We start from the raw sequence: 16,644 nt of genomic DNA, 5'->3' as shown, positions 1-16,644 counted from the left end.
GCACATGAATGGCTATGCCATTTGACCTCTTTGGGTCACTCCGGTATCCCTTCCTACTTGAAATTTATAGAGAGGTTGATCAAGCGCTTTGATAAGAAAGATCTTGAACTTCATTTCAGGGAGTTGGCACAACTGCGGCAAACAGATACTCCAAACACCTATATTTCTGAATTTCAGAAGTTGGCAGTGATGGTTACAAATATATTCAAAAGGATGTTAGTAATGTTGTTCCTGGAAGGTTTGTCTGAGCCATTATGAGGTTAGGTCAAAGCATTCAACCCAAACACCCTGCAGAATGTGATAGCTTGAACTAGAGACATGGAGGACGCGGTTCCAAAAAGTGCGCCAATAAATTTCACTCCTCCCAAGAAAGATAGAGAAGAAACTGTGGCAGTAAGGGTAAAGTGGAGGACGCCATGGGTACCAATGTTGAAGAATCTAGGGCATCTAGGTATGAAGAGATTCTTCTTGCGACGATAACTATTTGTGAAGTACTTTTTACTTTTCTTATTAACACAATCTTCTCTTATTATTATTAGTGTGTGTTCTCTTATGTTCATCAAATAGTTACCAAAACAAAGGAGACAAGAACACAAGATGTTGGCTCTCAGCCAAGACAAAACCTCTCTCCTAGAGAGGAAAACCCTTCTGCAAATTTCTCTTATTGAAGCTTCAATTGACAAATGCCAAACCCTAGACCCTTGACAAGAAGATCCTCCAAGCACAAGTCAAGCCTTTCCCTTTGATCCGAGATTATTTCTTCTTGTAGCACTTCGACCTACTTCTTCTTCCTTCTTTCGCTTATGTCTTTACTGCAACAACCCTAGTCATGCATAGACTAGAAGCGACATTCCTCTTCTCTTCCTTCACTTGAGATGGAGCCTTCCTTAATCAAGGAGAAGACCTTGTTCCTAACCCAACTGAGCTCTCTTTTCTTCACTGTAGTTGCATATCTGGAACAACAACAGTATGTCTTCTTTTTCTTCGCACGTGTGGAGGATACCTTCAAGAATGGTAGCTTGGCTTGCTCTCTTTCCTTTGCTTGAGTAGTCTCTCCCTTTGCTTGAGTAAGAGGCCTAATTTGCACTCTTTTACTAGCCCACTCAAGCCTCTTCTTATGACTGTAATAGTAGGCCTGATATGACAACAGAATGAGCCACTTCCCTTCGCATGTGTGACTGTAATTGGGCCAGAAATAGACCTTCCAAACTCGACCTTCTACCCTTCCTTCTTCGCTGAAGTAGAGACACCTTCTCTTTCCTTTTTCGCACCCTTTTCTAGCCTTTTTCCTTCGCTGATTTTAGAGAGCACTTCTTATCTTTTGGTGAGGTTGAATGGCCCTATATATAGGAGTCTGTCCCTCCTATTGGGCCGACTTGATCAATTGAGGCCGACTTGTCCTTCAAATTCCGAATTACTTCTTTTGTTGAGGCCGACATATGGAGGAGGCTTATGACTTTGCTTGGAGGTCATTCTTTGACTCTAATACATAGATTTTCATGGTGTAACATGCCCACATGGGTCTTCAACAATTACATTGACTCTTTGACTTTCCTAGAAGCACTTAAACATGTGCTTGACCTATCAAATGGGCAAGAAACCCATTCTTGATAATGACAAAAATAATAATTCTTTTCTTTTACAAGTACAAAGATCAAAATTACATTTATGAAGACCGAACCTAGTTACACTTTCTTCAACACTCCCTCTTAACTAGGGAGGTATTCATAAATCATTTTACAAGGTGTTTGGACATTTTCAATCTGAAGAATTCACATAAGAGAAATTAGATTGGCAATCCATCTGTTCTAGCATCATAGTAACCAACATTGTTTCCACAACAAGGCCTTGACTGACAGCTCTATCTCTCATTAGATCAAAGCACAATGTTGGCGAGACCAATGACTATAGACACCTTCATCATTGTCTCTCAAGGTACATACCCACCCGGGTGTTCATTGAGTATGACCTTCTAGGACTATTCTTATCTTGGGTTCCCAGCCCTCAAAGAATATCGGTCCTCTTGCCTACTCTTATCTTGGATGCCCTACACATCCTCAAAGAGCATCGGATGCCAGATGATTACCCAATCCTCCATTATTTCTTCCCAAGTGAAGATAAGAATGTTGTGTCTATCTCTCCCTCTCAACTAGGGAAGATATTCCCATTCCTGTAAAGGAATGTACCCAAGCTCCCTCTGACCAGGAACTTGCCCAAGTTCCCTTTTAATTAGGAACTTGTCAGAGCTCCCTCTTAACCACGGACTCTCCTCTTCATCAACAACTTCTTCTTGTGGGTCCTTTAGCTGCTTGATCGATTTCTTTCCTTGATGTCATGAAATTTAGTCGAGCTTCTTGTTTGTAGGGCATCAACCATCGATCGCTTTCCTTCTTGGTTCGTCATGTGATTCCTTTCTTCAAGGAAAGTTTTCTTCTTGATACATATCTGGAACCTTCGTCATATGGCTACTTCTTCTTCATCATGTTTCTCTCAGGAATTTCCATCCACCACATGAATGCTAGTTGTATTTGTACTTACAACCCTTGTTCCAGTAGCCCTGCATGAACTCATCTAGATATTATTCAAGAAACCAAAACATAGCATTAAATAAAATAGTACCTTACGAGATGGCTTTCCATCATGACATCTTGTTGGCTTGAATCATCAGCTTCCTGCATTTTCACATCTCCAAGGCCTTTCCAAGTGTCAAGGGTCCTTTGATCTTTTCCTTCCTTTGTCAGAATTCTTGTGCCTTCTTTCAGGTGATGCCTTTAACAAATGTGTTAGATGTTGATTTCTAGTGTCCATGGTTTCTTTTATTCCTGATCTCTTTCCCCACATGCTTCTTTATAGGTGCTCTTGTCAATCACCTCATACTTCATATGAGTCTATTTCTCATGTTGACCTTTTTCAGTGTGTGAACCATGCTTTCATGCATATCTTAATGAAAGAAATCTCATCTTATCCTTGACCATGCTTCCAGTGCAATTCCCATGCTTACAAATGATGATATGACTCTAACTGAAAACATAGATGCATACATACCTCATCTTAGTTCTTTCCTTGATCATTTGTGCTTGCTTTGACAACTTCCTAGATTGAGATTACATCAATCTCCTTTCTTTGCTACATCTTTCCTTGCCTACATATCATCCTTTCTTGAATCCACATAAGTGGAATTCCTATCAAGGCATCTGCTTTTCTTGAAAGTCATGAACCCTTTATTGAAGATTCCACTAGAGGATACTTGTAGTCCTCATCCTGCAAATGCTCCTTTTTGCTGATGATAGTGGCCTTCTAAGATGATTCTTCTTGATCATGATCATTCCTTTATGCACTGATGAGGTTATCGAATGGCTTCATCCTTCCTACATGAATATCTTTATCTGAGCTATCTTTACATAATGCTCCTCTATTTCTGAAGATGCCATTCCCATAAACTATGCATTCTATCCTACTGTTACATGTAATGTTCCACCAAGACTCTGGAACGGGGAGACGCGGGTGCGGGGAGACGCACAAGGGGGGACGTGTGGGAGTACCCTCAAATTTTAGGGAAATTTAGGGGGGACGGGGGCACGTCGGGGTATATATATTTTTTTTCCTTTTTAATATATATATATATATATATATATCTGTCAAATTCATATTCAATAATGAAAGCATAAATACAATGATACATACATAATTGAATTAAATAATGAAATACAATGATCCATACTCATCATCCTTACTAATACATACATGATTCATCCATAGATCACAAGATTCAATAATGAAATACTCCAATCCATATTCATTATTCATTATTCACCATTCTAGAATCTACATGGATTTAAAAACTAAATTCATCATTCATCATTTAGATTCTAAATTGATTTAAAATTAGAATTCATCATTCATCATTCTACAATCTAATTAGTACTAAGCAAAATAGACTATAATAAATACTGAAATCTGAATATTGGAATAGTAAAACGATATAACTAAAACTCAAAAACAGTGGAGTGATGAGTCTAAAAGTCACTCTAAATTACAAAGAGGGCTTGGTGCTCTTGATTAAATACTAATTCCATACCCTTGTACATGACAAAATGCAATGGAAACATTGCAATCCATCGAATCCTGAATTCCTGAAAAACTATTAAGTCTGCTGGATTTTGAGTGAGATCTAAAATTCTACTTTCTCCATATGAAATCCAATGAGGTTGGAACCACTCTCAAACATCCTGAGGCATTTCATGGTAATGTTAAAAATTTAAGTAAAAGGACGAAAATGAAAGATAAAGGAGAATGTCACTTTTACTTTAAGAATTTAATATTACCATGAATTGCATAGCATTAGTAGGGAAATATGGTCAAATACTAGGTTTTCCCTGTCATAAATCATTGTTTAAAAGCAAATTTAACAAGGGACGCATAGCCCATATTGAGGGGAGACGCCCAGGAGTCCCCCTTTTGGGGAGTCGCATCCTCCACACTGGGGAAACGTCCCAAGGAAATTAGCAGTCCCAACCAATTTGTTGCTTTCCTTGCAAAAAGACATTTTGATATTTTCAGTGGAGGACATAAAAATACTTACTTGAGAGAGTTGTTGTGAAGATATCTTGCTGCTTCCTTGAAGATTTGATGATTCGACTCCTTAGATCTTGGAGTTCTTCAAGATGCTTCCTTAAAGGTGCCTTGTGAGAGATTTTCTTGTTGATGAAAACTTCTCAATGTGTAGATTTGGAGATCTTCAATGATGGAATTCCTATCAAGGCATCCTTTCCTTTGCTTGAGTAAGAGGCCTAATTTGCACTCTTTTACCAGCCCACTCAAGCCTCTTCATATGACTGTAATAGTAGCCCTGATATGACAGCAAAATGAGCCTCTTCCCTTCGCACGTGTGATTGTAATTAGGCCAGAAATAGACCTTCCAAACTCGGCCTTCAGAAAACCCGGATCGGGAGTTGGCTGGTCCAACTGAAAACTTCCTCGAACGTCCGATGATCTAAAAATAAAGACTTTCCTGCAACATTCAATTCAACCATCAAAATAGAGCGAGAAAACAATAACGAAACTTAGACAAATAGAGATACTTGTTATTACGTTTAGAATTTAGATTATTATTCAAACCCCAGCCACTGAGCAAGATACCTGTACTCAAATCACTTTTTAGAAGCTATTATCAATGGCTAAAAAAATTTACGCATAAGAAACGACACATATTACAGTGTTTCCATGAAGAATAACACCGACGAAGATTAACTCCAAAGTCTTTTTTTATTATTTAAAAAAGATTACACGGGAGCTTTTCGCTTAGCACACGACCCAAATGTTGGATCATTCAATTGACATTTGACTTCCTATTTAAAGATAAATCCTCCAACAACTAGTTCGAGTGATCCTCGTTGAAGCAATCTCGACCATTGATGATGATTGAAATTTCTTTTAATCTCATCCGTCGAAATTTTAAATTTTTGAAGAAATTTGAAATTTTCAATTAAATGCATTTTAATTAATTAAAAAATTAAAATTTTGAATTTATTTCCTCAAAATTTTGACTTCGAATTAACTCCAGGGATCAAAGGCTTAAAATTTATCAAAATAATTAATTTACCTTAGTCCCTGGATCTCTTAAAATTTATTTTTTAAGGATCGATGAATTTTGCCTTTGGAGAATTTAAATTCACTTAGGACCTAAAATTAATTAAATTTCTGGCTTAGGATTTTAATTAATTTTTGGCCAGAAAATTTAATTAATTAACCTACAAGGGGATAAATTATTTTTCCAACCCTCAAGACACTTTACATCATGATTTTCACATTTTTTACATCTCAAGGGGGAAAACCCATTTGTAAAAGACCCTTGCAGACTACCCATTTCTGCGACATAACTATAATCTAGTAGACCAAGCAATTTGTAATAAAATAACCTAACCAAATAGTTAGGATTATTCCCAAATCACTTTTACATAGACTCGATCTAGAACACTAGGACTCGCCTAAGATCCCAGTGACAAAATCCATTCCGGCTTTGGGGTAAGACTAAAGGAAAACTCTGTCGACCATCCGAGAATGGATCGGTGAGACAAAAAACCTCCCGGAATGTAGATCGTCACCAGAAAAGTAGGTTTACCTAGGCAATTACATACATGACACGGATCTGCTGAGATTATTTACATCATATACATGTAGAATGGGTTTACATTATAACATGATGATCGGCTGATGATGATAGTTGGATGGCACGGACACGTTGATCAGGTGTTATCCCTTTTGCGAAAAAAAAGGGTGTACTGCTATGGGTCGTTGACACGTAGTGGTCAACAGATCCCATTAAAATCAATTAATTATTTTAATAAAACTGTCTCCGGGTGGAATTTTCCAAAACACTTTATGGGTTCTTTGAAATACATGTGCCCAAGCCTCGCTGCAAAATTTGAGACTTAGAACACATCTGATGCTATCAGAAATCAACAGCAGTGTGTTCCCAAATAACAATGCTATTTTTATACAAAGTGTATAATTTCTTTTAGGAATGGCAGCAGCCAACTACTAGCAGTTTGATGATTTGCTTCATTTCAGTACTATTTCTATACTGTTTGTCTGGTCTTTAACATTTCTTATTACAAAATCATTGGCATTCTGGTCCTTCAGGCAAAAGGGAAACTTTGCAAGCATTGCATCCACTGCACAGACTCGACATCATTTCATATCTAGTGGATAAAAGGTTTCTTATCACTTCAAATCTGAGGGTTCTTTTGGAGCCGGTTTTCCCTAATAGTAATTTTCTTTTTTAATCAGTATAAATGTACTAATAGCTTGGTGCTAATATTGTTTTGCAACGAGAATCATACCATGCAAAGCAACTAGGACTGCTTAGGATTCTAGAGTTGAACAAGTTATTATTTACTAGAGAGCGTTTTGTAAATACATAGAACTGGTTCTTTTAGAACTATTCTAGGATTTTCTGTAAATGTCACCTATCATTTAAAATTAATGATTTATTCCTTGCCTTAGAGATGTCTATGTTCAAGGATAGTTTTTATAAATTTGTAATTTATTCTCAAAATGGTATCTAATTAACTTAAACTGTTCTGTCTTCACTTTTCTGTTTATATGTTTATATTGGAGTTTACATTCTGCTTAAAAATATGTTAGGTGTCATTCTGACATTCAAACTGTAATTTTTCAGATCATGGTCACTACACCAGCAATAATGCTCTTATACGATCGACAGTTGCTAGGTATATACTTGCTGACCCCCATCATACTTTTGATTGTATGTTACTTTCTAAACTTAATAAATTCAACTAGGATTGTGATATTGTTTGTGCGCTATGAAATGTTTCAACTATTTTATAGTAATTTATGATGCATGTGTTTTTAAATTGTGTGAGTATGCATTCTGTACATTTCCATGTTCTATATCTTATCATGTTATCAATTTCCACATTGTAAAGGGAAATTGCGGAAATTATGGCATATCTACATATAAATTGTGCGCATGCACATACACACATTCTTTATCATCTTTATTCTATTAGCAATGATACCATAAAAAACAAGTGTTTTTTTCACTTTTCTATGCTATGTTTTTTGTTTGTTTTAAATGACATGTATACATGTGCACATTTGCATATGTTTTATGAGTTTTGTTTTCCTTATTCTCTTTGTCAAGATTGTATATATATTTTCCCCTAAAAGAATGTCTTTGGGAAGCTCTCCAAGCACTACCACACATTTTGTGAATGGTGCCTGGGCTAAATGCTGATATAGTACAAAATGTACCCCTAACGTAGAAGAGTCTATTGGATTTGTACCCATGACCTCTTAGTGATTGCTAGCTTGAAATTGGTTCGTTCAAACCAATTGAACGAACCATAAAGTTTATGTGTGTGTATACTGTGTACACACACATACACACATCCTTTATCATCATTATTCTATTAGCAATGATATCATAAAAAAGCAAATGTGTTTTTTCTTTTGCTTTTCTATGCTATGTTTGTTGTTTTTTTTAAATGACATATATACATTTGCATATGTTAATGAGCTCTCACACGCCGAATCCCAAACAAATGACATTAGAGTTTGTTTTTTTTTTTTTTTTTTTAACGATATTTTCCACCTATTTGAAACCCTAAAAAGCAAATATTCTATTTAGATTTTTAGTTTGATCACTTATTAGTAATTTATAGGCTGTATAGTTGTATAAGCTATTAAATACCTACAGGCTGTATAGCACATGATAATGCTACTAGGAAAGGTTTGACACATCAAAATGTTAATTTTCAATTTTTGATAATGCTAACAAGAAAGCTTTAAGACAATACATAGATAATAATATAGTGTACAAAGGATGGTTGTGTCATTAATAATTTAATTAGATCAATCCCATCCAACTCTAGGTGAAGAGTCCTCTTAGAACAATATGATACATAGACTATAGCATGTTCTCAAACAATGTACAATATTCATTTACCACTATAACTAGATGGGAATTTTTAGATTTTAAGCCAAATGTCAAGGAAGATGACAGGTTGATTAAGATGTAGAGTTGAAATATTCAATTGATGAGCATATAGAACCATTTTTTGACATGTAGTTAGACCTACTATACATCATCATATCAATAGAGTGATCATTGATGAGAAACTCAATTTTGTATTAACAGTTATCCTTTTTGTATAAAGCATGGTGCATCATGATTTCAATATTCAGATTTATGAATTAACTAATGATTTCAGTTCTAATGTTGTCATTCATGAATGGTTTTGATTTTTAACTTTGAATATGTTTTTTAAAATAAAATAAAATATTAGTGTATTTTGTATATGTGGTGTTATCCCATTGTATCTGGATCCTGGCTTTTCAAAAATCTAGTGGTACTGTATCCATATTCGTTTCCTGGTAACTTAGTTAATGAGTTTTCTTTCCTTATTCTCTTATTCTCTTTGCATATGCTATATGTGTATATGGCATATATACATATAAATTGTGCACAAGCCAAAACACTTATCTTTTATCATCTTTATTCTATTAGCAATGATACGATAAAAAGCAAACGTGTTTTTTTTACTTTTCTATATTATGTTTGTTGTTTGTTTTAAATGACATTTGTACATTTGTACATTTGCATATGTTTAATGAGTTTGCTTTCCTTATTCTCTTTTTGAAGTTTAAATGTCTTTGGGGAAGCTCTCCGAGCAATTCCTCACATTCCATGAATGGTGCATGGGCTAAATGATGCTAGAGTACAAAATGTACCCCTAATCTGGAGGACTCCATTGGATTTGAACCCGTGACCTCTTAGAGATTTCTAGTTTGAAATTGGTTGGTTCAAACTTCAAACCAGTTGATATTACCATCAAGTTTGGACGCACCCACACACACACCCATTCACATTTATATGTTTGGGGTCAGTTACAACAAAATCTAGAAGGCCTAGTGCAAAGCCTCACTTGGCAAATCTAGACCTTATGGAAATGAGATATTGGCCACCACTGACACATCAACAACCTTTTTCCAGCTGTTTAGTGGTGAATTAAATCCCATAGGGGAGGTTGTAATGCCCCTTTTTGACTCTTAGAAGCAAAGGGAGGTTGAGTCTTAGTCTATCTAGATCCCATAGGCTATTGATAGGAAAATAAAGGGGTCACCATAATAAAATAGATAATAATTAAATAAAAGTGGTACAAAGTCATTTTCAGGGAAATTAAGTGGCCTATGGTATTACCCATGGTTTTTGGAGAAAATTATTATTAAAAGGAAGGAGATTGAAGGACAACATGAGCATTATTGAGAAAATTGACAAGGAGCTCTAGGAGCTGCCGAGTAAAGGGGAAACTCTAATATTTACTAGCTTCGGTATTGAGAGACATACCCTAGTTGAAGATCATTGGTTTTGGAGTTGAAAGACACTCCCTATCCAACTCTTGTATTGCAGGTTGATCCCATAGCCATAAAAGCTTATTCAAAATAACAATTTCCTATCATATCTTTTAGGCCGAGTTCATTATCTGAGTTCAATTTAACCAATGCCACATTCGTGGTTGAAAAGGGGGTCAGATCGAGAAGTGTGGGTTGATTCCCTATTTTCCTGAGGCTAAGTGGATCACTCTAATAACGGTTGATCTCCTCAGTTTTAAGGGACAAAGTTCTATCAGTCAAATGCATAACTCAGGGTTGAAATTATACTCATTAAGGAAGCCAATAGTCTCTCTTAGGGGATGAAATGAGATGCCTTGGAATTGTGTGAGCAAGTGCCTGAATAGGCCAATCTTCTATCACACAGGCCTAAGTAGAATATTCAGGCAATCGATTAGAAGAAGGGTCGTGTTAATATTTATTAGAGGGGTCACAATGTTGTTTACCAGGTGATTATTTATTGTAAAATCAGGTTGAAACCCCTAACATTCAGAGCTAAGTGGATTACCAGACGGTTGAATTCAATCTTCGAAGGGCAACGATATCATCTTTTGGAGGGCCAAAGTTATTATTTGGGTGGGTCAACTTCAATGGTAGCTACAAAGGGCCGAGCGTGTGGTTGACTTCAATGATAACCGCGAAGGGACGAATGTGTGGTTGGATGGGGTACAATATTCTAGATTGTTTGGCTGAGTGTTAATTCACCATGAGAAAATTGATCCAGTAAATAAAAGAGGAAGTGGCTGAACACCGTATGTTGTGGTAATCAGAGATTGTGGACGAAATCTTTGTCAGAGGCTGAGTTCTCAATTTGCTAGAGGATCGAGTTGGTACATAACTCCTTTGAAACCTTGCTTGTTGACTTAAAGGGGCCAATTGAGTTGCTGGAGGCTGAAGCCAAATTGAGGGCTGCATTGCTCTTCTAGAACCATAGTAAAATAAATCCCTAAATTGCATAGCCTGGCTGAGTGGTTAGTGAAAAGGACTAATTTGGCAAAGCAATCTTCCTAGAATATTTCATCAAGATCTAGCTCAAATTAATATGTAAATTTCCTCCTCTAAATATCTACAATAAAAATAGTGTGGAATTGCGATATTTCTTCTAGAGTTTGCACATCTATATGCTATTGTTGGTGCTTCTATTTGTAAAATTTTTGTGGATTTATGAGAGAAAATTCCTCATATCATAATTTGCCAAATTAAAACCCTCAAAACTCTTGCAAACTAAATTAACGTTTAGTACACTGGTATCTGTGAAAATTTCTAAATCATCCATCTGCAGTGATTAATATTATTTCTTCTACTTATTATCTCAGAAATAAGTTATTCACAGCGTACTTACGACAAATATCGAAATATATTCTACAACAACGTTCACAATTAAAATATTGCAGAAAGTAAATGCAAAGAAAAATACTGGCACAAATACAATCACAAAGACACAGTTATTTTTGGACAATCGTCCCCGGAAAAACCCAATGTGGGAAAACCAGTGCAATAGATGAGGTTTTCTTTATTATTCTTTAGCAAAATCTCATGTACAAGCTACAACCAACAAAACAGAAGTGAGAAAATTTACACAGGCTTTCTGATAAATCTATGATCCAGGAGAAGTACTCCTCTTCCCTCTGAGTCCTTCTGCGTCAGTCTGCGTCAAATTTTCCCACGCTGACCCAGCGTCAGACTACCCATGGAACCCCAACGTCAACCCGCCTTTGCGCTGCCTCTTTCTGCGTCAACTTGCTTCTGCGCTATCTCTCCCTGCTCCGCGTCTTCGTGTCTTGCACTCTCGAAAGATTCTGATGCCCTCTCTTCCTTTCTCACCTGCAACTCTCCCTCTGATTCGAGTTTCTCTTGCCGAACTTTGACCAGTGAGAAAATCGATCTTACTCGGGTAACTGAGTATCTGCCTCAGGTGTGTCCTCCAAGTGCCCGTCACGCCTTCTCTTATAATCCCCTTGTTGATAAATCAACAACCCAGATTAGATTCTAATCGATGGCTAGGATCATATTGACTTGATCTCTGCCTTCTTCTAGAAGTTTCACCCACAATTTAGATTAATACCCATTAATTATTTTAATTTCCTAAGTTTAGACCTAGGGTCCCATTAAAAATAATTAATTATTTTAATAAAACTGTCTTCGGGTGGAATTTCCCAAAACAATTTTTGGGTATTGGAGAGTGCATGCATCTAAGCCTTCTTGCAAAATTTGAGACTTAGAGCACATTCGATGCTACCAGAAATCAACACTCCCTCTTAGCGAGGAATGTGCTCTAGCAATGCAACCTGTTGAAACATCACTCTATTCTGTAACATCTCCCTCTGCGCTGTTGACGTCTGACATGATTTCCACCAACCACTGCGCAAATGCTGCATCTGTACTGCTGCTGACCCTGCCAATGTCAACACTGCATCCATGCTGCAACTCCCTTTGCCATTGTATCTGAGAAATCATCGGTTTCCGCTACTGAAACGGATTCTCTACCATACCCATCTACTCTCTGAACTGAATGAACTTAGCTCTTCCTAGAGCCTTTGTGAGTATGCCTGCTACCTGATCTCATGTGGGGACATACTGTCGTTGTACTGCCCCATGCTGAACACAGTCTCTGATAAAGTGACATCTAATGTCAATGTGTTTCGACTGATCATGAAATACTGGATTCTTGGAGAGTTTGATACAACTATGATTATCACAGTAAACTCTAGTTGCTTCCATCCATTTTCTGAACAAGCTCACAAGCAGTTTACTAAGCCATATAGCTTCACACGTAGCTATGATGGCTGCCATATATTCTACTTCTGCTGAGCTCAGAGCTTTTGACTTCTGCTTCCTGCTGCACCAAGATATCATCCCTGATCCAACACTAAAGAAGTAACCCAAGGTACTTTTTCGGTCTACTGAACTACCTGCCCAATCTGCATTTGTGAACCCATTCAATCTGACATCCTCCCCTCGGGAGTATTTCAACCCATATCTGACTGTTCCATGCACATACCTGAGAATGTGTCTAGCTGTCGCCCAATGCACCCTTTTTGGTTCCACCATGAATTGACTAAGAGTGTTGACAACAAAGAAAATGTCTGGCCTAGTGTTGACCAGATACATGAGTGACCCAATGAGCTGTCTGTACAAGGTGGGGTCCACTTCCTTGTCTCCTGATGCATCTATTTTCTTCCAGTTGGTGATCATGGGAGTAGCCATGGGTTGACAATCCTGCATTCTGAATCTCTTCAGAATCTCTGTAGCATATCTTCCTTGCCCAAGGAAGATCTCCCCATTCTTCTGCCAAACTTCCAACCCTAGAAAATAATGCATCAACCCCATGTCCTTCATGTCGAATTCAGCTTCAAGATTCTTCTTGCAATCCTGTATGAGCCTGGATGACCCTGTTAAAAACAAGTCATCCACATATAATACCAGAATAAGTGGCTCATTCTCTATCATTAAGTAGTAGAGATTGGGATCAACATCACTTTTGACAAATCCCAACTGTTGCAAGTAACTATCAATCCGACCATACCATGCTCTGGGTGCTTGCTTGAGCCCATACAGGGCTTTTCTTTGGTCTACAAACACAAGTTCTCTTTTCACGAGTTTCGAAGCCTTCGGGCTGTTCTATATACACCTCTTCTTCTATCACCCCATTCAAGAATGCTGTCTTGACATCCATCTAGTGAATCTCCCATCCAATTTGAGCTGCTAGGGATATGACGAATCTGATAGAGGTGTATCGAGCAACTGGGGCGAAGGTCTCTTCATAGTTTATTCCTTATTTTTGAGCATACACCTTTGCCACGAACCTAGCCTTGTACTTCTCTATACTACCATCTGCAACATACTTGATCTTGTAGATCCATCATGATCCTACAACTGATCTATCCTTTGGTCTAGTTACTACTTCCCAGACATCATTTGTCATGATAAAGTTGTACCCTTCTACCATGGCATCCACCCACGGTGTTGAACGACTTCCTGAAAGCTAGAGGGTTCTTCAACCTGAGCTACCAATGCCTGGTATCTGTTAGTTTGTCTAGTTTGTCTATGCTGCCTTTTCTCGGTTCTAGGAGTTCCAACAAACTCCTCTGCGTCCCTTAGTGTCTGCCGTACTTCTTTGCTAGTTCTACCACTAGTGGTGGGAGGCTCAATCAACTCCTCCTTTTGATTCTATTGTTCCATCTGCTGAGAACCATCTAGATTTCCTCCTTCTGAGGAAATACTGGTACTGGTCATTGTACTCGATCTAGTTGTTTGTCCTCCTGCATGTCCTCCTTGCTGCCCTTGCTGCTCTTGGACTAGTGGAACATCTCTTGACTGATCTTCTGTAGGCATCTCACGAGATTTCCTGAAAGCTCTATCCTCCATGAACTTTGCATCTCGTCTCACTACAATCTTCCTGCTGCTAGGAATGTAGATTTTGTATGCCTTTGAGGTCTCGCTGTATCCTACGAGATACCCCTTTTCTGCAGTCTGATCCAGTTTACTGCGCTTCTTGTCTGGAATGTGACAATATGCCACGCCCTCGAATATCCTGAGATGACTAACTTCCGACTTCTTCCCTGTGAAGACCCCTTCGGGCGTTTTCTTCCCCAATGCTCTATGAGGAGTTCTATTCTGGATATACACCGCTGTGTTGCAAGCTTCTGCCCATAAATACTTAGGTAGATCCTGATCATACAACATAGCTTTGGCTGCCCCAACAATAGTTCTATTTTTCCGTTCTGCTACTCCATTCTGCTCTGGATTATATGGAGCTGTCCACTCTCTTTTGATGCCCTCCTTTGTGCAGAAATCTGTGAAGTCTCTGTTCGTATATTCTCCACCATTATCTGAATGCAATACCTTTATCTTTTTCCCTGTCATATTTTCAACGAGAGCCTTAAACTCTCTAAATCGATCAAAGACCTCATCCTTGGTCTTTAAGAAATAGATCCAGGTTTTTCTAGAGTGATCATCAATAAAAGTGACGAAGTATTCGCCACCACTAAGAGCTCTTATGGACATTGGACCACAGATATCTGAGCATATCAATCCCAATACACATTCTGCTCTATTGTTAGTTTTGAAAAAGCTGCTTTAGCGTACTTCCCTAGCTCGCATCCTCGGCATAAGTCTTCGTGCTCACTACTAAGTGCTGGTACTCCTGTAACAGTCTGTCTGAGCATCCTCGGTGCTCCATGGTGTAAGTGTCCCATTCGCTTGTGCCATAATTCATTTCGTTCCTTCTCACCGTTATAGTTGCTGCCTATCAGTGCCATTGGTGACTCAAGCTGCAACCTATACAATTTGTTGCTTCAAATCCCAATTTGTCTTTTCTTCTTCTAGCTTGGATGCTTGACGTATACTTTCTTTCCTATGAAGTATACATCGTATCCCTTGTCCTGTAACTGGGACACTAAAATCAAGTTCATTCCTAATCCTAGCACATGCAGAACATTGGTGGCTCGGATGCTGGTTCCTGCTTCCGTCTGAAATGATATGGTGCCTCTGCCTACTAGAGTACGTTTCGTTTTGTTTCCCATAGTAATTTGGAAGTCCATTTGTTCTTCTTGATAGCTTGAGAAATGTTCTCGTACTCCAGTCATATGAGCTGAAGCCCCGCTATCAATGTACCAAACATCTGCTGACGCTGAATTTGCTAGGCATGCAAATTCTTCTTCTAATCTGGTAGACAACTCTGAGACACTTTGAGTATCCATCTTGTGCTGATTTCTGATGCTATCCTACCCCAACAACTGTTGCAGGAAAAAAAAACTGTGTCCCACCTGAGAAAACCCCTCTTCGCTGAATCTTTTGCTGCGCTGTTCCTTCTGCCGCTGACAGATTTCGATCAGGAAAACTTACCTCTCTGTCGACTCACTCAGAGAGAGTTTTACCACGAAAATCTAATCCTCCTAGCTTGAACTGCGCAAACCCCTTGGAGATTCGAATTACTACCCTTACAGGAATTTTGAATTCCTTTCTTCCTTCAATGCTGGGTCTTCCGATGCTTTCCTTCTGCTTTACGTCAACTCCGATACCATGTGAAAATTTCTAAATAGAAATCCAACTGCAGTGATTAATATTATTTCTTCTACTTATTATCTCAGAAATAAGTTATTCACAGTGTTCTGACGACAAATATTGAAATATATTCTACAACAGCCCTCACAATTAAAATATTGCGGAAAGTAAATGCAAAGAAAAATACTGGCACAAATACAATCACAATGACAATTATTTTTGGACAATCGTCCCCGGAAAAACCCAATGTGGGAAAATCGGTGCAGCAGATGAGGGTTTCTTTATTATTCTTCAGCAAAATCTCATGTACAAGTTACAACCAACAAAATAGAAGTGAGAAAATTTACAAACGATTCTTGACAAATCTATGATCCTGGAGAAGTACTCCTCTTCGCTCTGAGTCCTTTTGCATTGCTCTGTGTCAAATTTTCCCACGCTAACCCAACATCAGACTGCCCATGCAACCCCAGCGTCACCCTGCCTCTGCGTTGCCTCTTTTTGCGTCAACCTGCTTCTGTGTTGTCTCTCCCTGCTTTGTGTCTTTGTTTCTTGCACTCTCGAAAGACGATGATGCCCTCTTTTCCTTTCTCACCTTCAACTCTCGCTCTAATTCGATTTTCTCTTGCCGAACTTCGACCAGTGAGAAAATTGATCTTACTTGGGTAACTGAGTATCTGCCTCTGGTGTGTCCTCCAAGTGCCCATCAAGCCTTCTCTTATAATC

The 16,644-nt window shown here is 38.2% G+C and overlaps 1 protein-coding gene across 1 annotated transcript in view; it reads left to right on the top strand.

Annotated features, from left to right (window-relative positions):
• Window positions 1–16,644, top strand: part of LOC149229254 (uncharacterized) — a 290,283-nt gene that overhangs the window by 40,876 nt on the left and 232,763 nt on the right. The window contains exon 5 of the mRNA XM_089380986.1: window positions 7,181–7,232. Within this exon, the coding sequence (XP_089237112.1) occupies window positions 7,181–7,232 (52 nt within the window). The remainder of the gene's footprint in view (window positions 1–7,180; window positions 7,233–16,644) is intronic.

Source organism: Pinus tabuliformis, chromosome J (assembly GCF_031772625.1).
Source record: "Pinus tabuliformis cultivar Carrire ecotype Pingquan chromosome J, CPIR1, whole genome shotgun sequence".
Lineage (NCBI taxonomy): Eukaryota > Viridiplantae > Streptophyta > Pinopsida > Pinales > Pinaceae > Pinus > Pinus tabuliformis.
The sequence above is the reverse complement of the archived record's forward strand: the minus strand, read 5'-3'. Positions and strand labels throughout refer to the sequence as shown.